This window comes from Lactuca saligna, chromosome 5, assembly GCF_052625555.1.
Source record: "Lactuca saligna cultivar CGN05327 chromosome 5, ASM5262555v1, whole genome shotgun sequence".
NCBI lineage: Eukaryota > Viridiplantae > Streptophyta > Magnoliopsida > Asterales > Asteraceae > Lactuca > Lactuca saligna.
In genome coordinates, this window is record NC_136421.1 from 155,114,036 (window position 1) to 155,137,215 (window position 23,180).

At 35.9% G+C, this 23,180-nt stretch overlaps 1 protein-coding gene across 1 annotated transcript; it reads right to left on the reverse strand.

Annotated features, from left to right (window-relative positions):
* Positions 1-7,010: 7,010 nt before the first annotated feature.
* On the reverse strand, positions 7,011-9,085 carry LOC145045868 (F-box protein At4g09920-like). The gene is made up of 3 exons (XM_078994166.1): positions 8,177-9,085; positions 7,490-7,636; positions 7,011-7,211 (listed from the first exon to the last, which is right to left on the reverse strand). Exons 1-3 carry the CDS (start codon positions 9,083-9,085, stop codon positions 7,011-7,013), a joined length of 1,257 nt encoding a protein of 418 aa, XP_078850292.1.
* Positions 9,086-23,180: the final 14,095 nt, after the last annotated feature.

Below are 23,180 nucleotides of genomic sequence, written 5' to 3' on the forward strand. Positions count from 1 at the left end.
GTTTACATATTGTATTTATGTTATGTATGAGTATTTTGGAGGAACTCATTAAGCTTTGGCTTACAGTTGTTGGTTTCATGGTTTCAGAATGATATATGTTTGAGAGATTTTTGATACTCTGTTTTATGGATTTGTCTTGAAACAATGGTTGATTGTATTTTGGTTGTGGAAATGTTTTACAAGAATGAAAAAAATTTATCATGATTTTTAGGATGTTACAAATTGGTGTCAGAGCCTTGGTTTGAGAGATTCAAATGAACACTTGTGTGATTCCAGACTCAAAATAAGGATCTTCAAAGTATTTTAAAAAAATTAATTAACTTTGAAATGATGGATATAGAGGAGGCGATGTGTGTAATCAGTTGGAGGACGCCAGGGCGGCACTTGACATCGTTATTGGTATGTATCCATTTATTATTAGATCAAGTTATTTTCTATATGCTTATGTATGTATTTTTTATAGGTACCTTCTTAGTGAACTCCTTGCTTGCTCTTGTGCTTTTTGATTCGAGTGCGAGTCGGTCCTTTGTGTCTTAGTCTTTATATAGGGATTCCAATATGATCCTTGGGGAGCTGGAGTATCTGTTGCGAGTTTCCATCGACAACAAACACACGATTTCTACTTCGATAATGTTTCGCGATGGTACTTTGAAGATTTTTGGGGTACCTTACCCGATTAACTTGATTCACAACCCCATGTGCTCTCTATGCATGATTGTAGGGATGGATCGTTTGAGCAGATTTGGAGTCGTGATCGATTGTGAGAGACAAACGGTGGTAGTTTGAACCCTAGGTGAGGGAGAACTAACCATTTGCTGTGAGGGTACCAGGGTTGGTTCATATTTTTGTTCGGCTGCCAGGGTTTAACTGTATCTCTAGCATGGATGTTTAGGTTACCTTGTGTATGTGGTTGCTACTCGGGATGAGGGGAGAGTTTCGGTTTCAGATAGGCTAGTAGTTAGAGAATTCCTAGATTTATTCACGGAGGATTTACTCGGTGTGCTTCCCGTTAGGCAGTGGGAGTTCAGGATCGATCTGATCCCCCGTGCAGCCCCGATTGCTAAGGTGTTGTATCGCCTCGCACCAGTAGAGATGCATGAGTTTTCCTCTCAGCTTCAGGAGCTTTTAGGCAAGTAGTTCATCAGACCGAGGAGTTCACCTTGGGGAGCACCAATTTTATTTGTGAAGAAGAAGGATTGGTCTCACCGTATGTGCATAGATTATAGGTAGTTTAACATGTTGACAGTGAATGAACATTACAAACTTCTTTGGATTCATGACCTATTCGATCAATTACAGGGTGCATCTTGGTTCTCCAAGATTTATCTGAGGTCGGGGTATCATCAGATGAGAGTCAGAGAGGAGGATGTGGATAATACATCATTTTGAACTCGTTATAGTCATTACAAGTTCGTTGTAATGTCATTTGGGCTCACCAACACACGAGCAACGATTATGGATTTGATGACCCAGGTATGCAGGCTGATGCTCGACCAGCCAATTATTGTTTTCATTAATAATATTATGGTCTACTCCAAGACTAGGGAGCAACATGTGGAGCATCTTTAGGAATTACTTTGAGTACCGATACAAGAGAGGTTTTATGCCAAGTTCTCCAAGTATGAGCTCTGGTTACAAGAGGTACAGTTTTTGGAACACCTTGTCAATCAGAGTAGGATTATGGTCGACCTGGCGAAAATTGAGGCAGTTATGCAGTGGGAGGTGTCGAAGTGCCCATCTAAGATAATGAGTTTTCTACGGATGGTTGGTTACTATAGTAGATTCATTTAGGATTTCTCCAATATTTTTGTTCCTCTAACTCGTCTGATGATGAAGAGTGTGGATTTCCATTGGGGGCCTAAGTAGTAGGCTGTGTTTGAGAACATAAGGAGGAAGTTATGTTAGGTCCCGGTATTGAACCTTCCTGAGGGTGTTGATGATTTTGCAGTATTTTGTGATGCATCGATCACAAGTCTAAGGGTAGTTCTCAAGCAGTGGGGCAGGATCATTGCCTATGCATCTAGGAAGTTGAAGCCTCATGATGCTAGATACTTGTAACATCCTGAGGTCAAGGTAATTTCAATTTCAACCCTATGTCGAATAATATTACATATTATCCCTTGGGTTTGAAAGGATTGCAAGAATCTCCCTTAGTGACATTTTGGTAATTTTTGCAAAAAGGTAGTACGTTCGACGTATGAGTGTATGTTGAGCGTACTAAGGCGAACCTTAGTATGTTAGGCATACATCGCTTATGCTGGACATATGTGGTTAACCTCCAAACCCTAATTTTTAGGGTTTTGCCTATATATAAACATCATTATCTCTAATTTCTCATTCCCTTACCAGCCTCCATCTATGAAAATCGAACCCAAGCAAACCCTAAGTGAGAAGAGTGCATTTTGAGCCCATTGGTGTACTTTTGTGGTGTTCTTGTAGAAGAAGAATAAGGTGGTGAGAAGAGCTTGGAACTTAGAATTATCTTGGATTAGAGATTACCTTCTTCTTACCAACCTCCAGGAGGTAAAAAGTTCACAACGTGATCACTCTATCTTGTAGATCTTGCCATCTCTTCCTTTAAGACACTTTTGGTCCCAAATATGGTGATTCTTGAGCATGGCATTCTCTTGGCCAATGAGTTGTCCTTTAAAAGCTTAGGAGGGGTATTATTTCATAAAAATGTAGTCTTGATGGTTAATTTTTCTCCATGCATGCTATAGAAGGTCTTAAGGTATTTAGATGTTGAGATTTTGTGTATTAAGCACTTAATGGGCATGCAAAGTCATAAAGTTGTAAACTTTATGACTATAGATAGGATTTTAGCATTGGATTTGACTTTGGACGTCAAACTTTGCAGTATTAAGCACTTAATGGGGAAAGTGCTGAACATGTGTGTATGTTGCGCATACGAAGTGGTACGCTATGCGTACATGGTCAACATCCCATTATCTGGTCAACTGTTGAGTACGCCCCACGTACAGAAGAGTACGCCTAATGTACTCGGCTTGGTCGACTAATCCGGGTTGGCTCGTCTGGGTTAACTTGGCTAGGTGTTGACTTGACTTCTGACGTTCACCAAGTTTGACCAAGGGTATTTTGGGGAAAATATTATTAACGTATAATGTTTTGGTTGCGCCGATATTTGGGAGCAGAGTATTGATCAGCTATTTGTCAGACTATAAGGTGAGTTTTCCTAACTTTACTTATGGGTTGAAGGCACCAAGGCGATCCATTGGATTGATATTCTGGTTTACCTTATGTTGCTATACTGTAGTGATCTGTTGGATCTGTATCCTGACATTTATGATGTTTCTATGCAATAGTGATATGTTGTTCTGCCTGGTAGACTATTAACTATTTATATTATTATATGTTGTTGTCTATTTGTTATGTTTTATGTGCATGTCGACATGGTATGGTGGGGTTGAGACTGTACTACTTCGTTTTGAAAGTCAATAGACCGGGCATGTCAACCGTAAGATTGTAGGCCAGGGCATTCCAACCGGAAGGTTATGGGCCAGGGGTAATCCATCCAGGAGGTTGTGGAACCGTTATGTATTGGGCATTCCACCCGTTGGTTTGAGGGTCAGGGCATTCCGACTGTAGGGTTGTGGGCCAAGGGTAATCCAACCAGGAGGTTGTAGACCCAATATATGTTTGTGTGGTGGTACTTTGGGGGAACTCACTAAGATTTGGCTTACAGTTTTTAATTTGTGGTTTCAGAAACTTATGAGGACTGTGACAAGACGAAGGCATGACCGTACACATCTGCAACACACGTAGATTCGGGCTAGACAATTAAGATATAATAATCATTAAAAATGATTTTTTTAGAAGATTATCTAGGATAAATAATTTTAACCAAAGTAATAGTTAGGGTCAACAACTGTAACGTATTTGACGTAATAAAGAAGAATTATATTTAATAATGTGTTTCATGATTATTATAATATAATATAATAGGGAAAATAGCCGAATCGCCTGTAAATCATAAAAATAAGTGTGCGAAAACATATATATATATATATATATATATATATATACATATATATATATATATATATATATATATATATATATATATATATATAAAGTACACATCTTCTCGATCCCGAAAATATAAATTTTATAGAAATCTGACTCCGTATGAATTAGATATTATTTTTATAAGATATAAAAGTTATACGCGCACAATAAATGTATGACGTAATTAGATACGAAGACAATGGTTGACTTTTAGCTAAAGCAACCAAAAAGAAAATTGTAGTACTTGATATGGGCATATTTAGTTATAAAATTCATGCATTATCTTAATATTTTATGTTGTTTTTGTCTCATTTAATGAACAAGAGGTGCTTAATTAGTTTAGAATTTCATTTTTCAGCGACAATGACATGCTCGGGTGGAAAAGGAAGCAGAACTAGCGATTGGAGGCTTGGATCTTGGATTTTGAAGAAAGAAGGATGTTGCTGGCCAACTTGACCCCTCGTCAGTGTTTTAGTCATATCTCATGAACCGTAACTCCGATTGACGAGATTCAAAATGTTATGAAAACTAGACACAATTTCGAATGACTTTCATGTTTTGAGAAAATGTTGATTCCAAATGGACTCGATTAGTAGGCCATCAACTCACCGAGTTGGTCAGAAGTTTCGCGATTCTTGACTTTGCCTTGCCGTACACGGGATTTTAAGTGACAGACTCGCCGAGTAGGTCACTGGACTCACTGAGTAGCCCCTGTTTTGTGAAAATCTATATAAAGGGACTTTCAAATTGATACCTTAGCATAGAGATAAACCCTTGGAGGCCAATTGTCGACCAAAGGTGTTGCTGGAGCGTGAAGCAAGGGAATCAACCCTACATTCAATTTTAACGAGAATCGAGTTAAAATCAAGTTTACTCTTACCTAATCTCTTGTTTGAACTATGTTTTTACCAATTGATTTCGTTTTTGTGCTTGTTTCTGCTGTAATCATGAGCTAAAAACTCATAACTTCTGTTTAGGTAGATGAACTTGTGAACATGGATTGATTATTTGATTAGGATTAATTTTAATTGGTGATTATTTTTATTAAGCTTGTTAAAGAACCTTATGTGTTAACAATAACTATTCTTCTGTTAATAAATTAGTAATTAAGTTGTATGAACATCTCTTAGTTGCTAATTTTATATGATTTACGTGACCACATAGTTGTATATCTAGGAATAACGAATGTGAAACTAGAATTAACTTGAAGATAGGTAAGTTAATGTGTGAGCTTGTGTGATACACCATAAACAAGAGGTTAATTGAATCACCAATTTGATTAGCTAATTACAAGTCTTTCTAAACCCGAATCAACAAAATAGGAAATTCATTAATTTAGACAACTGTCCATTGCTTGAATTAATATGTTTTCTAAGGATTAGCTATAGCGAATATGAATCTAATCACTTTAGTTGGTAACCAATGAAGAATTATCCGATATATTTACCATAAAATCATCCATGGGAACAAATGATTCAAACCTAAACAGAAGGCCTTTTTAATCATTGAATTTAGTTGATCTTTGTTTTCTTAGCTATTAGTTGCTTAGTTTGCGTGTTAGTAAAGTATTTAAGTTTCTAGTCTTGCAAAACTAGAGAAAACTCTTTTTTTTACTTGTTTTATTTAGATAATATTAGCATTTATTTTAATTGTTTACCGTTCCCTGTGTTCGATACCCTACTTGCTTGAACTATATTAGTAATCGATAGGTACACTGCCTTTCATATGTTTATTTTGTGTCTAAGTTAGTAGGATTAAAACTAGTTAGTTTCACACACAACAGTACTCTTTGAAATAATAACTTTGAGTAAAAGAATGCCAAAAATGGAGTTCGTATGAAAGAGTTATAATTTTAGTAAAATCATTTAATTTTATAAAAATATGGATGAAAAAAATAAAGTCAAAATTAGCCGACGGAGTCTAAACGAAAGTTATAGATCTCATCGATAGCTACGCATGGATTTTGAAGAACCTCAAAAACAGAGTTCCTATAAACAAGTTATAATTTATAATAGCATATTTACATATTAAAATAAAGTATAGATCATATATACATATACATATGTATATATCATTAGAAAAGTATTGACGATGCAGTCGTTATAAGACTAATGTTGAGTACTTTCGATATTAGTTTAGTATAAATATAATTTAATCTATATAAAATAGTATTATAAAGGGGTGTTTAATCGTTTAAATAACTATAAGGTAATTTAAGTAACTATAGATGGTGGTTTTTGAAAATTCAATTACTATAAATAAGAGGCTCTAGGCTCTCATATTTTTTGCATCATTCTCTTGATTCAAGAGTATTTCTCTTCTTATCCCTCGAACATTTCGATCCCTCGTGATTCGAATTTTTTTTCTATAGTTTTAGTATAGTAAAGTGTTAGTTGAAGCGCTACAAGAATCTTTTTACAAAGATTCAACGACGAAGTGCTGCCCACGCAAAGCCCGATTTCTCGCTAAACCACCTGTAAGTGAGTTATGCTTATCGTACTTTAGTGTAACTTATGTTTAAGTTCATTATTGTTATTATGAACCTATAAACAAGATTTATCAGTATTTCAGAATTGTTATACTAATTGATCTACTTACAGGGTTGATGTCTAGGTTGAATTTAGTGAGGTGTCTAAAGTTGGATTTTCAAACAGTGTACTTCGTATACCAAACGAACCCTAACTCCAATATAACCCTAACCGGTTGTTCCTTGTTTGATAGATCATGAAGTAGACTTTGATGAATCTAGATTAATAATTACTCGTAATAAATATTAATATTAGCACTAATACAAAATAACCCTTTAATAAAACGCAACCAATGAATAAAGCAAAAATATGTATTTTCTAGTTATAGTTGAAACTAAAGAACCATAAAGCAAAACTCCAAATCCAACGAATAAGTCTAGTTACCTCATTACATGAGTAAGTAGGTGCTACTTATGGTTTACCAGAAAGCTTGTAAGATCATAATCTATTTTCTTATCATAATCTATTATAAGAAAAGTACTTGGCTTTGGTACCCCAACTAAAAACCATTTCCATAATTGTGACTTCATGCCAATCTAAAACGAGTTTCGGCTTTTCACCCTTAAATTCAAAAAACTCAACCTTTTTCACATCTGGAGTCATCATTTTTCTTGCATCACCTTCATGCAACTCCCGCTCTTCCGGCCCATCAAATTCCTAGAGCATCAAAAAAACACATAAGTTTTTCGTGTGAGTTGCGTAAATCTAAACTAATGTTTTTAATTAATGAAAAGACTAAATATTGACTCAATTGTCTTTACGCATATAGTAGGATAATGTGAAGGTACCCACTTCAAATCCTTTTAAGATTGCATATAGGGTTTGTGAAAACTTAGTCTAAAGACCATCTGTGATGTTTTATGGCCAAAACTGAGATTTATTAAGACGGGTCATGAAGGGCATAAAAAAACTACCATTTCATCATATGAAAATACCTCTTTAACAATTAACTTGAGAGACTCTAGTTTGGGATAATATTTAAGAATTCGAATGAGTTCATCCATGGTGAAGGCATCAAGTGCTGTGATTAGCGCCAGAGTCTTCAAATTAGGTAGAGCCGGATTACATGCAACATTAATGCACTACAATAATGACAGAAAGTAAGGATTGCAGTATACTCAAATTATAAAAATTTGATGAAAACAAATGATACTTTCAAACATCTCCAAGTGTCATATTTTTCCTATGAATTACCTGATAACCAAGTTTGGAAAAAAAAGAACATAGATTGAGAAATCTATAGAGACTATTCGTCTAGTAAAAATTGCTACATTTCGGCTTTTGGCAAGTATTCAAGCTAAAATTACACATTTCAGCCCTTATTGCAGCTATAAACTTTGATCCAAAACATTTCATGCATTTCTCTATTTTTTTTTTTTTTTTGGAAACGATGCATTTCTCTATTAAGTCACACTTTCCGCATTAAGTTAAAAAGAAACACCCATGTAGTATATTTACCAGATTGCACCTTGTTCTCCTTAAGTAGAAAAGAAACAGCATTTAAGAAATTAATGTTCTATTCTGTTTAATACACTCTTCTTCACATCTTCCTTGCAGAAATTACATAGAAAACTTTTTTTAACAGGAATGAAGAGTTGTGCATAAAGTATATAAGCATGTACCTGACTAAAGAAGTAAAGGTCGATCCACAAATATTCCACATGAGAAATTCCAGGAAACAACACAGATTTGATGTTCCCCGTCAATTTAGGCTCAATCCCTGCTTTATTTAAGGAGTCAAGACATTCAAAGAAAAAATTAATTGCTACAAGACCTCTTAACTCCAAATCCACCAATTTTGGGCAGGAAATCTTAACCCCGCCACTCTGGCCATCATCCATAAGGGCCACATTAAGAATGCTAAGCTTCTTGAGCTTCGGACTTGAAATACAAAGAACATCAAGTTTGCATAACATGCAATCTAACAAACCCAGATACTCAAGCGAAGGGCAGCTTTCCAGAAAACCTTTTACCACATTCCCGTCTCTCAAGTCAACATAGGCCAAATAAAGATCCTTTAACCCAGGAAACCCAATAATATTAGGCAACTTTAGACCACGATAATTGAAATCCAACATTAATGCCTCCAAGGAACAGCAAGTCACAAGACAATGGGGGAGCTCGACATCTTCATTCTCCTCTTCAGGGTAAAACGTCAACTGAAGTTGTTTGACGTTTCTTGTAACGGCCATGTGAATCCACCGCCTTACTGTCGACATGCTGTAGTGATCATAACAATCTAAACTAAAACGATACAAATCGCCGGATCTGTTTGCTAAAACCCAAAACACAAAGTCTTTGAATTCGTCTGTTTTTAGTTTGTCTTCTCGATGAAATCTGGAAAATAAGTCTAGAGAGGGAATTGAAGTCCACAAATACCTCCATCGTCTGGACAAAATGCTGGTTTGAATTACTTCTTCTGTAAAGAAAAGAAAGGAAAGAATCAATAGAAGAATAGAATCCGGCATGTTACTGATGAAATCGACCCCATCTTCAGATTTTGTTGTCTTTGGTTGTTCAAACTTTTTCATGCCTTTTTGGAGATGTGAATCAAAAATTATTTAGACACGCAGACGGATATCGAATCACACACAACACAGTTCCAGTGATTTCTCTCTTTGGTCGCTCGTATATTCTACATTCATATACATAAAATGGAAGGACGTTGTCCTATGTCGCCAGGTTTTAAAGGTTACCCAAGATTTTCAACCTTAATTATATATATAAATTCATACAAATTTATGCAACTATTTATCAATCTTTTATTATATTTTGTATTTTAACTATTATATTTTATTAATTTACGCATGCATAGTGATACTGTACGTTCTATATTGAGAAAATAAATTAGTTTATTACCTATATATATACCATTAAATATTATATTTAATGGGATAAATATAGAAATATAGTTAATGAACAAAGTATTATCTCAATAATTTATTATGTAGGCCTAACCAAATAGGAAATGATTCGTACACATTGTTTTTTTGCTATACATAACAATTTTAATTGTTGTGTATGGAGAAAAATTATTGTGTACAAATCATCTCCCTAACCAAATAGGAGTTTAGGTTGGACACAGCCACCAAAGGGCTTCTAGCCCAGTGGTATCAGTTGGTGCCCTCCCTTTTTGAGATTGAGGGTTCAAATCCCGTGGTGGATATAGGTGGAATTACGTATTAGTTTAGGAGTAAACTGTATATTTATATTTGTCGTTTCAAAAAAAGGTTGGACACAGCCCAAGACCTATTATATATGTGTGAGGCCTGGTGCACAAAATATATGGTTCTTAATCTAAAAAATGTTTGAAACTGAATTGTTTGTTTTAAATCTGTATAAAATCTGTTTAAGTATTCTGATAAGGGAACCGGTTTGGGTGAAATCGGGTTTCAAATTTATAAAAAAACCAATTTTATATTTTTTTAAAATATTATTTTTCTCTATTATTTCTTGTTTATACAAGGTTTTAGAAGTTACCCAAAGGCCTCTTTACACTTCTTGCATTATCCTTGATGCCTAGAGAATACTTTATACAAGGTTTTAGAAGTTACCCAAAGGCCTATTTTCATGTGTGTGTTTCACATTTTATATGCTTTTAATACTGATTACTACAACTGATAACCGTTTGAACTTGTAGATCACACAAACATATATTTGTGAAAAAGATTTTAAACTGTTATGTTTTACATATATTTCACAAATGCTTTTCCACATTTTATCAGTTAAAAACATGGCATTAGGACATTTGAACATAAATCATGTACACTGTTTTGTCCTCGGTAACACTCCACATAAATACGCGAGTGGAGGATTATCATATTATTACTAGTAAATTTGTTAATCCGGTATGATTGGAGACACGTCCGTGGTGAACACTCCACAGAGATACGCGAGTGGAGGACTGCACCCGTAACCAGAATCTCTGGGATTTAGAGAGTGTGACTTGAGTGTATAGATCTATATGAGGCTAACTACCCCACACCTGGCTGCTAGCTACAGCCGAACCGAAATGGTTCAAGGGTGACGACAGTCATAAGTATGTGGACTACTTATTGCCACAGGTTTAGTCCATCGTATGGTTATGGAACTCGCAATTAGGATAACGGAGATTTACTTATAGTAATAATGAACAACTTTATACAATTCACAAGATAAGCAAGTTTAGGTATACATCTTTCGCATCGATAACCAACATTTAGGAAAGTATGGGACTTTCCTGGGAAACCTTGTACATAACCAGGTCTAACATGAATACATCTTTTACATACGGTAACCAACATTCAAGAAAGTATGGGACTTTCCTGGGGAAACATTCAACATAACCATATTTTACAGATACATCTTTTACATTGATAACCAACATTCAGGAAAGTATGGGACTTTCCTGGGGAAACGTTTACATAACCAGAAAGAGTAACAAACCAGATAACCTTACTTTACATCTTTCACAATTGGTAAAACAATCAGGAAAGTATGGGACTTTCCTGGGAATACATTGGTACATAACCAGAACAGTACGTCAATCCAGATAACCTAACTATACACTTTCACAAAAGTAAACATGTTTTCAGTGTACGACTTTACTTTACATGTTGACAAACGATAACAAACCTTTATAAGAAATTATGGGATTTTCTTGGTGTGCGTAACATTTCAGAAACAGAAAGGAAACTTGAACATTTCACAAACAAAAACTACTTATGAACTCACCAGCGTTATGCTGATTTTCAAACCGCTTGTGTTCTCAGGTAAGCGTTAGAACAGGTACCCGAAGATCTTTTTGTCCGAAGACGGAGTACTCAGAAGACCCGTTTGATTTTATTCATATAAATACTATGTATCACAACTGTACAACTTTACTTTTGAAACAATTGTAAAACTTTTCTTTATGTAATGTAATGGTTGTTATACTTTACTTACTATGTGCATTGGATTTGATACTCAATGTGGAGTCAACCCCGGAAATGTTTCCGCCTTCGGTTTTCGGGGTGTGACATAAGAGCTGTTCCAGACCATTACAATGTCATTTCCAGATGCTTTTAGGTTTGACAAGTCATAAAAATGAGATATTGGTCACTTTTATTCACCCATGCATCAGTTGTGGAGCTTTAGGTAACTTTTTGGACTTAGATTATGTTTTATGCCCGTGGTATGCATGCAAATGGATAAAGTTTGAGACTTCATCCATTAGGAAATTTGTAAGAATAGAGATCTAAAAGGTGGAAGAGATTTTGGTCTGATTTAAAGACTTAATGGTTAAGTTAGGGTTTTATGGGTTTAGAAAGGGTGTAAATCCCCTTACGCGGGACATAGAGCCACCCCTTCCCGGTTTTGCTACCTTAGGCTCTATGCAGCGTGTAGACTGGTTGGAAGTTGGCTTTTGACTTCTTGATTGTTGACTGTAGACTTTGACCAAGTTTCACTTTAGGAAAAATGAAGTATTTTGGAGCTGTAGTTTGAGACTTGGTTCCTGATTGTTGAATAGGTGACTTGTGAAGCTGGAATTTGGATCGGTGATCAGTTTAGCTGTCTCATAGACTTCGATGTGAGTTCTCCTTGCTTTACTCGTCGGTTAAAAGCACCAAGTTCGACCCACTAGATTGTTCTATCTATCTTGTGAATAGGATATTGTTATGCTGTAGTGAATTGTTAGATTTGATAGATCTGTACGATTACCTAAACTTGCTAGCTATTGATTATTGTTTGCATATGCTGACATATTATGGTTGGGTTGAGGCAATCATGCTTTGTGTTAATGGCCAAGATTCCCGGGCAGTCCAGTTGATATTGTAGGCCTAAGGGAGCGGTCCAACTTATGTTATAGGCTAGAGAGTGGTCCAACTTATATCTGAAGGCTCAGGTGGTGGTCCATCGTCGTGTTGTAGGCCTTGTGTGCATGTATTGTATTTATGTTATGTCTGGGGTATTTTGGGGAAACTCATTAAGTTGTGGATTATAATTGTTGCTTTCATGGTTTCAGGTACTGATATATGTTTAAGAGATTTTTGATACTCTGATTATATGGATTTATCTTGAAACAATGGTTGATTGTATTTTGGTTGTGGAAATGTTTTACAAAAATGAAAATTTTTTATCATGATTTTTAGGATGTTACAAGTTGGTATCAGAGCCTCGGTTTGAGAGATTCGAATGACCACTTGTTTGATTCTAGACTCAAAATAAGGATCTTCAAAATATTTTAAAAAACTAATTAATTAACTCTTAAATGATTGACAGAGAGGATGCAATGTGTGTAATCAGTTGGAGGAGGCCAGGGCGGCACTTGACATCGTTACTGGTATGTATCCATTTATTATTATGTCAAGTTATTTACTATATGCTTATGTTTGTATTTTTGATATGTACCTTCTTAGTGAATTCCTTGCTTGCTCTTGTGCTTTTTGATTCGAGTGCGAGTCAGTCCTTTGTGTCTCAGTCCTTCTGTCGGGATTTCGATATGATCCCTGGAGATCTGAAGTATTTGTTGCGAGTTTCCATCGACAACAAATACAAGGTTTCTACTTCGAGCATGTTTTGTGATGGTACTCAGAAGATTTGTGGGGTATCTTACTCGAGTAACTTGATTCCAAACCCCATGTGCTATGTGTGATCAGTTGAGCAGATTTGGAGCCATGATCGATTGTAAGAGACAATTGGCGGTAGTTTGAACCCCGGGTGAAGGAGAACTAACCATTTATGGCGACGGTGCCAGGGTTGGTTCAGATTTTTGTTCGGCTACAAAGGTTCGACAGTATCTCTAGCATGGATGTTTAGGTTACCTTGCGTATGTGGTTGCTACTAGGGATGAAGGGAGATTTTTGTTTTCATATGTGGCAGTAGTTAGAGAATTCCTAGATGTATTCCCGAAGGCTTTACCTGGTGTGCTTCCCATTAGGCAGTTGCAGTTCAGGATCTATCTGATCCTCGGTACGGCCCCAATTGCTAAGGTATCATATCGCCTCGTACCACTAGAGATGCATGAGTTTTTTCTCTTAGCCTCAGGAGCTTTTGGGCAAGCATATCATCAGACCAAGAAGTTCACCCTGTGGAGCACCGATTCTATGTGTGAATAAGAAGGATGGGTCTCACTATATGTACGTAGATTATTGGTAGTTGAACATGTTGATAGTAAAGAATCATTACACACTTCCTAGGATTGATGACCTCTTCGATCAGTTACAGGGTGCATCTTGGTTCTCCAAGATTCATCTGAGTTCGGGATACCATTAGATGAGAGTTAGAGAAGAGGATGTGGAAAAGACATCATTTTGACCTCCTTATAGTCATTACGAATTCATTGTGATGTCGTTTGGGCTCACCAACTCACCAGCAATGATTATGGATTTGATGAACCAGGTATGCAGGCCGATGCTCGACCGGTCAGTTATTGTTTTCATTAATGATATTCTGGTCTACTCCAAGACCAAGGAGCAACATGAGGTGTATCTTCAGGAATTACTTTGAGTACTAATACAAGAGAGGTTTTATGCCAAGTTCTCTAAGTATGAACTCTGGTTACGAGAGGTATAGTTTTTGGAACACTTTATCAATCAGAATAGGATTATGGTCGACCCGATGAAAATTGAGGCAGTTATACAGTGGTAGGTCCCGAAGTGCCCATCTACGATTATAAGTTTTATAGGGATGGTTGGTTATTATAGTAGATTCATTTAGGATTTCTCAAATATTTTTTTCCTCTGACTCGTTTGATGTAGAAGAGTGTGGATTTCCATTGGAGACCTTAGTAGCATGCTATGTTTGAGACCTTGAGGAGGAAGTGATGTTATACCCCAGTATTGACCTTTCATGAGAGTGTTGATGAGTTGATGATTTTGTGGTATTTTGTGATGCGTGGATCACAAGTCTAGGGGCAGTTCTCAAGCAGTGGGGTAGAATCATTGCCTATGCATCTAGGCAGTTGAGGCCTCATGATGCTAGATACTTGTAACATCCTGATGTCAAGGTAATTTCAATTCAACCCTATGTCTAATAATATTACATTTTATCCATTCGGTTTGAAAGGATTGCAAGAATGTCTCTTAGTAGCAATTTGGTAATTTTTGCAAAAAGGTAGTATGTTGGGCGTATGAGTGTACGATGAGCGTACTATGGCGGACCCTAGTACGTTGGGCGTACACTGCGTACCCTGGACGTATGTGGTTAACCTCCAAACTCTAATTTTTAGGGTTTTGCCCATGTATAAACATCATTATCTCACATTTCGCATTCCCTCACCAACCTCCATCTATGAAAATCAAACCCAAGCAAACCCTAAGTGAAAAGAGTGCATTTTGAGCCCATTGGTGTACTTTGGTGGTGTTCTTGAATAAGAAGAAGGTGGTGAGAAGAGCTTGGAGCTTAGAAGCATCTTGGATTTGAGATTACCTTCTTATTAGCAACCTCCAGGAGGTAAAAAGTTCACAAGTTGATCACTCTATCTTGTAGATGTAGCCATCTCTTCCTTTAAGACACTTTTGGTCCTAAATATAGTGATTCTTGAGCATGGCATGCTCTTGGCCAATGAGTCGTCCTTTAAAACCTTAGGAGGGGTCTTAATTCATAAAAATGTGGCCTTTATGGTTAGGTTTGCTCCATGCATGCTATAGATGGTATTAAGGGATTTAGATGTTGAGATTTTGTGTCTTAAGCACTTAATGGGCATACAAAGCCATAAAGTTGAAAACTTTATGACTATTGAGGGGATTGTAGCATTGGATCTGACTTTGGACATGAAACTTTGGAGTATTAAGCTCTTAATAGGGAAATGGATGAATATGTGTGTATGTTGCGTGTACCAAGTGGTACGCTATGCGTACGCGGTCAGCATCCCATAATCTGGTCAACCATCGAGTGTGTCCCATGTACAGAAGAGTATGCCCAATGTACTCGATTGGGTCGACTAAGCCGGGTTGGCTCGGCTGGGTTGACTCAGCTAGGTGTTGACTTGACTTCTGACCATTGACCAAGTTTGACCAAGGTAATTTTGGGGAAAGTATTATTAATGGATAATGTTTTGACATTTAGGATTTAGGTTGAGTCGGTATTTCGGAGCAGAGTATTGATCAGCTGTTCGTTAGACTGTGAGGTGAGTTTTCCTCACTGTACTTATGGGTTGGAGGCACCAAGGTGACCATTGATTGATATCCTGGTTTACCATATGTTGTTATGTAGTAGTGATATGTTAGATCTGTATCCTGGCATTTAGGATGTTGCTATGCAATCGTGATATGTGGTTCTGCCTGGTAGACTATCAATTGTTTTTATGATTATCTGTTGTTGGCTATTTGTTAATTGTTATGTGCATGTCGACATGGTATGGTCAGTTTGAGACCGTACTACTTCATTTTATAAGCCAACAGACTGGGCATGCTAAACTTAAGGTTGTGGGCCAAGGCATTCCAACAGGAAGGTTGTGGGCCAGGGGTAATCTATCAAGGAGGTTGTGGAACATCTATGTATTGGGCTTTCCAACCATAGGGTTGAGGGCTAGGGTATTCCAACCATAGGGTTGTGGGCCAAGGGTAATCCAACCAGGAGGTTTTGGACCCGATATATATTTGATTATATGCTTGTGTAGTGATACTTTAGGGGCACTCACTATGCCTTGGCATATAGTTTGTCCGTGGTTTCAGGAACTTCTGTGGACTGTGGCAATGCGAAGGCATGACCGTACACATCTGTGACACCCGTAGATTCGGGCAAGACAATTAAGATATACTAATCGTAAAAATAATTTTTTTAGAAGATTATCTTGGATATATAATATTAAACAAAGTAATAGTTAGGGTCAACAAGTATAACCTATTTGACGTAATAAAGAAGAATTATATGAATTTTATGTGTTTCATTATTATTAAAATATAATAAAATAGGAAAACTCAGACGAATTGTCCTTAAATCATAAGAATAAGTGCGCCAAAACAAATATATATATATATATATATATATATATATATATATATATATATATATATATACAGTATACATCTTCCCAATCCCGAAAATATAAATTTCATAGAAATCTGACTCCGTATGAATTAGATATGGTTTTTATACGAAATAAAAGTCAGTCACGCACAATGAATGTATGATATAAAAAACTACGAAGAGAATGGTTGACTTTCAGCTAAAGCAACCGAAAAGAAAATTTTAGTGCTCTTTGAAATAATAATTTTGAAATAATAACTTTGAAAAAATAAAGAATGCAAAAAACAGATTACGTACAAAAGTGTTACACCCCGAAAACCGAAGGCGGAAACATTTCCGGGGTTGACTCCACGTTGAGTATCAAATCCAATGTACATAGTAAGTAAAGTAAATCAACCATTACATTATATACATGAAAGTTTTACATATGTTTCAAAAGCATAAGTTATACAAGTGATACATAGTATATATGAACAACACGAAAACGAGTCTTCTGAGAACTCCGTCTTCACACAAAAGGGTCTTCGGGTACCTGTCTAACACGGACCTGAGAATACAAGCGGTTTAAAAATCAGCATAAAGCTGGTGAGTTCATAAGCAGTTAGTTTTTCTGAAAATGTACGAGTTCCTTTGGTTTCCTGAAAAGTGATTATCCAAGAAAATCCCATATTTTCTTATGTAAAGTTAGTTTCCAAATCCAAAAGTAAAGTAAACGGTGTCTAATTAAAACATGATTGTTCTTGTGAAATGTAGTTCAATTGTTTAACTTATTACACTTCTCTAATTTCGTACCACTATTTCTCAGGAAGAACCCCATGTTCTCCTGACTGTGTGTGTGTGTGAACTGCTACTGGTTCTGATTATGTTCGGTGTCCTTCCCAGGAAAACCCCATGTTTCCTTGACTGTGTGTGTGTGTGTCTTTACTGATTATGGTTATGTTCAGTGTTCTCCCCAGGAAAACCCCATGTTTCCCTGACTGTGTGTGTGTGTAACTGTCATCCCTAGATGCACATTAGCTTTACTACGTACATAAAGCTAGTAAATGAGTCTGAAACATTAATAATCTAGATTGCGAGTCCTTAACCATACTTAGACTGGATATGACTCGGACCATGGCCAGTATCCTATTTATGACTTTTGTCACCCTTGAACCATTTGGTTCGGCTGTAGCTAGCAGCCAGGTGTGGGATTATCAGTCCCGTATAGATCTATACACTCAAGCCACGCTCTCCTACGAACGGAGATTCTGGTTATAGGGTTAGTCCTCCACTATCTCGTGCCATGGAAGTGTTACAAGGACGTGTTTCCAATCATTAAGATTACTCTTCACTTTTCGACTAGGAAAGTAGTATTTACGATTGACTATATTCTACGTATCTGTCCTTTACACTCGAGCCTAGGTGTTTTATTATGGATAATACACTCGAGCCTAGATGTTATTTAATGATGGCTGTCCTTTTACACTCGACCCTAGGTGTATTATTAAGGACATATGGATGTTTTATGTTTTCTAATGGAGTCTGTCTTTTACACTCGAACCTTAGTGTTTCATTACAGACATTACAATGGTTTATGTATTCTATCAGTTTAAGCGTGATCAATCAAATGCAAAGTACACAATATAACAGTGTATAATAAGAATTGAAAATTGGGTTAAAAACAAACAACTCTGCAAGTTAAAACGGTTTGTTTAAAAGGTTTTCAATTCTTAAAATGTACAATTTATGAAACCATTTAACTGAAATGATATGATTGAGTACAAGATATTCTTTTACTTTTGCTTGTATCCCCCCCCCCCCTGAAAACATTGAAAAACCATTGAAAAAGAGTAGGGGTATGAACTCACCGGACGCGGATATGAGTCGATTTCGGATGCTAAACGTCGAATCGAGGACTGATAACATGCGAGGTTCCTATGTAAAATGAAATGGCATACAAATATATCTAATTAGATTTACAAACTCTAATTAGATATGAAGTTACACTCCAACGAACGAAAACACCTCAAAACGGGTGTTTGGAGTGACCCGGGTGACATCTACGAACGAGAATTGAAGCGTGGGACTTGGGATTTGAGTTTACTCCCCAAGAGTAAACTTCCTAATGATGTTTACGGCCTAAACACCCATTCCCCATGAGTTTACGGCCGTAAACTCATAGAGGGGTGGTTTATGGTGTTTAATGGCTCACAAATGGATATGGACACTTGGAAATGCTTGGAATAATTTTAACTAAGGCTTGGATTGAATTAAAATCACCAAATGCAACACTTAAAGGATTTTATGGCCTAGGCATGGGTTCTATGGCCGGAAACTCACATATCTCTTAGAATAAGTGTTGTTAAGATCCCAAAATTAATCACATGTGATTCTAAAAATTCTAACAAGCCTAGAAATCAATTTTGGGCACCATTTGACATCCATTTAGGAGTTTACGGCCATGGGGCATGTTCTATGGCCGTAAACTCTCAAATGTGGGATTTTGATGTGTTTAAAGCCCTTAAACTATTTTTGGTTGGTTCTATGATTTATTCCAAGGCTTTTGGTGGTGTTGGATGGCTTTCTAACACCTTAGAAATGAATTTATACCCATTTTTTAGGAGTTTACGGCCCAAGCACATGCCTTGGACATAAACTCATATAAACCTCTCAAAATTTGTATTTGAAGTGTTCTAAGTCCAATTCTAATATTCTAAAAATCATATCTAAGTCTTGTTTGTGTTTTGGAAGGGTTAAATGGCTTAAAAACCCTTTAAATATGTGTTTACGGCCTAGGCACCTTCTAAGGCCGTAAACTCATATACAAGGCTTCAAATCTTGGTTTGAGGCATTCTAATTCCATTTCATAAAGTCTTCTAGCCATATACAAGGTCCAATTGAGGTTTGGAAGGGTTTTGTTGCTCCAAAAACCCCCTTTATGTGAGTTTACGGCCTAGGACTGTTCTAGGGCCGTAAACTCATGTTAATGGTCCTATCCCATGGTTTGAACATGAATTTGAGGGCTAAAGATGTTGCATAACAAATGAGGGAAGGTACCTTGGTGATTTGAAGCCTTAAAGTTGAGATTTTTACCCTTAAATCTAGTTTGAGGAGAGAGGTTGGAGTGATAGTTGTAAAATGGAGAAAAAGCTTCAAAATGGAGACTTGAATCACTTTAAATAGTGTCCAAGTTCGGGACATGGTAGAATTCTACCCGATACCGGCGTTAGACGGGGCTTTTGGTTGTACCCGGCTAATTTGTCGTAACCCGCTATGGTTGGTTCTAAAAATGTTCCGATCATTAATATGAGACGTTAGAATGAGTTCTAATGGTATTAAGACACTTATTAAGTCATAAAATAAAATTCACATTAACGACTTAATAAAAGGTCGGAAACGGAAACAAAATCGGAAACGGCGATTGGATGATCGGAACAAGTCGCGAAAGGGGTTACAATTAAGGATATGAATTTCGGGTTGTTAGAAAAAGAGTTATGATTTGAGCAAATCATTTAATTTCATAAAATTATGGTTGGAAAATAAAGTCAAAATTAGCTGACGGAGTCTATACGAAAGTTATAGATCTCGTCAATAGTTACACGTGGATTTAAAGAACCTCAAAAACGGTATTCGTATGAACGATTTATAATTTAAAATAGCATATTTACAAATTAAATAAAGTATATGTCATATATACGTGTACATATATATATATATATATATATATATATATATATCATTAGAAAGGTATCGACAATGCGGTCATTGTAAGACTAGTGTTGAGTACTTTCAACATTAGTTTAGTACAAGTATAATTAAATTTATATAATAGTATTATACAAGGTGTTTAGTCATTTAAATAACTATAAGGTAACTTAAGTAACTATATATGGTTTTTGAAAATTCAATTACTATAAATAAGAGGCTCTAGGCTCTCATATTTTTTTTCACAATAGTATTTGTCTTCTTATCCCTCCGAGCATTTTGGTCCCTCGTGGTTCGAATTCTTTTTCTGTATTTTTAGTATGGTAAGGTGAGCACTGAAGCGCTACAAGAATCTTTTTACAAAGATTCAATGAAGAAGTTTTGCCCACGCAAAGCCCGGTTTCTCGCTAAACCACCTGTAAATGAGTTATGCGTATCGTACTTTAAGTATATAACTTATGTTTAAGTTCATTATTGTTATTATGTATCTATAAACAAGATTTATCAATGATTCATAGTTATTATACTAATCAATCTACTTACAGGGATGATGTTAAGTTTGGATTTAGTAAGGTGTTTAAAGTGAGATTTCCAAATAGTATACTTCGTAAACCAAACGGAACCTACCTCTAATATGATCCTACCTGGTTGTTCCTTACTTGATAGATCGTGAAGTAGACTTCGATGAATCTAGACTAATAATTAGGCGCAATAAATATTAGCACTACTAGAAAATAACCCATTAAAGACACACAAACAATGATGCACACTGATTTACGATACGCATCTTTTGTGTGTCATAAAAATAATGCCAGTTTTCTAAAATTTGAAGGATAGACGACACGCATTTTTGCGTGCCCTAAAATTAGTGTCCAATAAAAAAATAAAGCACGGAGGGCACCTAACATAAAAATGCATGTTGTCTACAAATGTCATTTTATAATTTTTACTAAATGCACGTTTCTGGGACACCTTGATTGGTAACGGGGAAAAACAAAATCCCCCAAAATTTTGAACACTCACCTTCCTCTTCCTCTGTAGTCTCTACACCGCCATATCGACTTCATTCTCTCCCTCCCTGCTCCCTACAAACCCCTTCCTCTACGATCGACTTTCACTTCCTTCTGTAAGCAAACCCTAATTAAACATATCCCATTTGCATTGGTAATATCTTCTTCTTTCATTAAATAGACGATTGACCGAAGAACTAAGGCTTTTGATGAACCAAACATTGCCAAAAACGATAGTTATCCATCATTATTTGTCTTCTCTCTCGGACTCCACCGCTTCAATATCATACCATAACACCAGCCCTGAGCCCCCACCACACTACCTTTGCAACAGACCAAAACCACCACTACACCACCACACATCTTTCAACAAACCCTAAAAAGTCGTAATCAGTTGTCACTTTACAAATTTTAAGAGTTTTGGTTGCGGTGAATGCCGATGTTTCCTCTACTACTATCAACTCTCTCATCTCCGACCAACCTCAACCTGAACATGTCTCCCACCTCTGTCTAGGTTTAATCTCCTCATTTTACTGTTTCCATAAGAGTATTCATCGTTTGTCTTTAGTTTTTTTTTTTTTACAGAAAGTATGGTAATTGGTACCTGGGTTTTGACTACTTTTAGATTTTAGTACATGAAATTCAATGTTTTGGGTTTAATTTCCCCATTTTTCTGTTTGGAGGAACATTTTTTGTATTTTTATTGCATTATAAGCTTTTTTTAACTAGATTTATCGTATTTCACTGGATTTCATGAGCTTTCATATGATTACATGTGTGTGCATTTATCTATTTACCTGTGTGTTTGTATCTGTGTATTGATTTGTTAATAATGGTTATAAAAAGATGTTTCTGAACGAATAGGTAGCTTTTATTAAGGTGCAAATACCTAATAAGATACTAGAAAGAGCACAAAAGGGAGAGCTACAAGGATGGAATAACAAGGGATATAGATCCTCAAAGGCCCAAAGAGACAGTAAAGTACTTTTTATTGTCCTCTATTTAACTTTGTTTGTATAATATATGTATGTATGTGTGTGTGTGTGTGTGTATATATATATATATATATATATATATATATATAGGAATACATCAGAAAAACTGTGTATGTGGTCTAAAAGCTGATCGTATGAAAAACTCAAAAAATGAACAACATTTCATAAGTATTCAATCACACACCCCTTTAATTTATTAATTAAAGATTTTTTATTAGGTTGCTTTGTTTCTGCTATAGATGATTCCTCATAAGAAATTGTTTTCAAGATGTATAAAACTTTTTCACAATTTTAATTCTGATTTGATAAAAAAAAATGGTCTCAATATTAGTGTATTTGTTGATCAGTTGGCAAAAACATAGAGCCATACTCCGTATGATATTTTTGGTTGAAATAAATTAATTTTTGGAATGTATTCGGTGAACTTACAATAACTATTAGAGGGATGTATCATTTTTAGAATTGAAGGCAATTGTTGATATTTGGAGATCTTCAGTAGAAAGATTTGGTGATCGGGTTGCATTGTTGGACGCAAATCATGACCTACCTACAAATGTGACATACAACCAGGTCTTCCCTTTTAATCTTTAACAACTAAAAGATTTTACGCATTTTGTTGGCAGGAAATAAAATGTAATTCAATAATAAAAAAATCCAATTAATTTAAATTTAACGTTATTTGTAGCTAGAGGACGATATTTTGAATTTCTCTGAAGGTTTAAGAGTTATTGGAATCAAACCATGTGAAAAAGTTGCACTCTTTGCTGACAATTCATGAAGATGGCTTGTTTTTTATCAACATAAATACATTGAATTCATGTGAGTACAAACAATACATATGATTATCTTTAATTTTAATTTAAAATTACATAGTAAAAGTAACAAGTTTGGGTGTATGTATTATGGCTACAAGAGCAATAAATGTTGTGAGAAGGTCTAGATTATCTGTAGAAGAGCTCTTACACATCTACACTCATTCTGAAAGGTTAGCATAAAATTTAAGTTAC

What these genes read in the sequence shown, in the direction of transcription:
- LOC145045868 (XM_078994166.1), bottom strand. Translation starts at nt 9,085, where the DNA reads ATGAAAAAGTTTGAACAACCAAAGACAACAAAATCTGAAGATGGGGTC. An exon ending in ACCTTTACTTCTTTAGTCAG is followed by an intron (nt 7,637 to 8,176) that starts GTACATGCTTAT and finishes TCATTATTGTAG; the next exon opens with TGCATTAATGTTGCATGTAA. An exon ending in TCAAGTTAATTGTTAAAGAG is followed by an intron (nt 7,212 to 7,489) that starts GTATTTTCATAT and finishes TTGATGCTCTAG; the next exon opens with GAATTTGATGGGCCGGAAGA.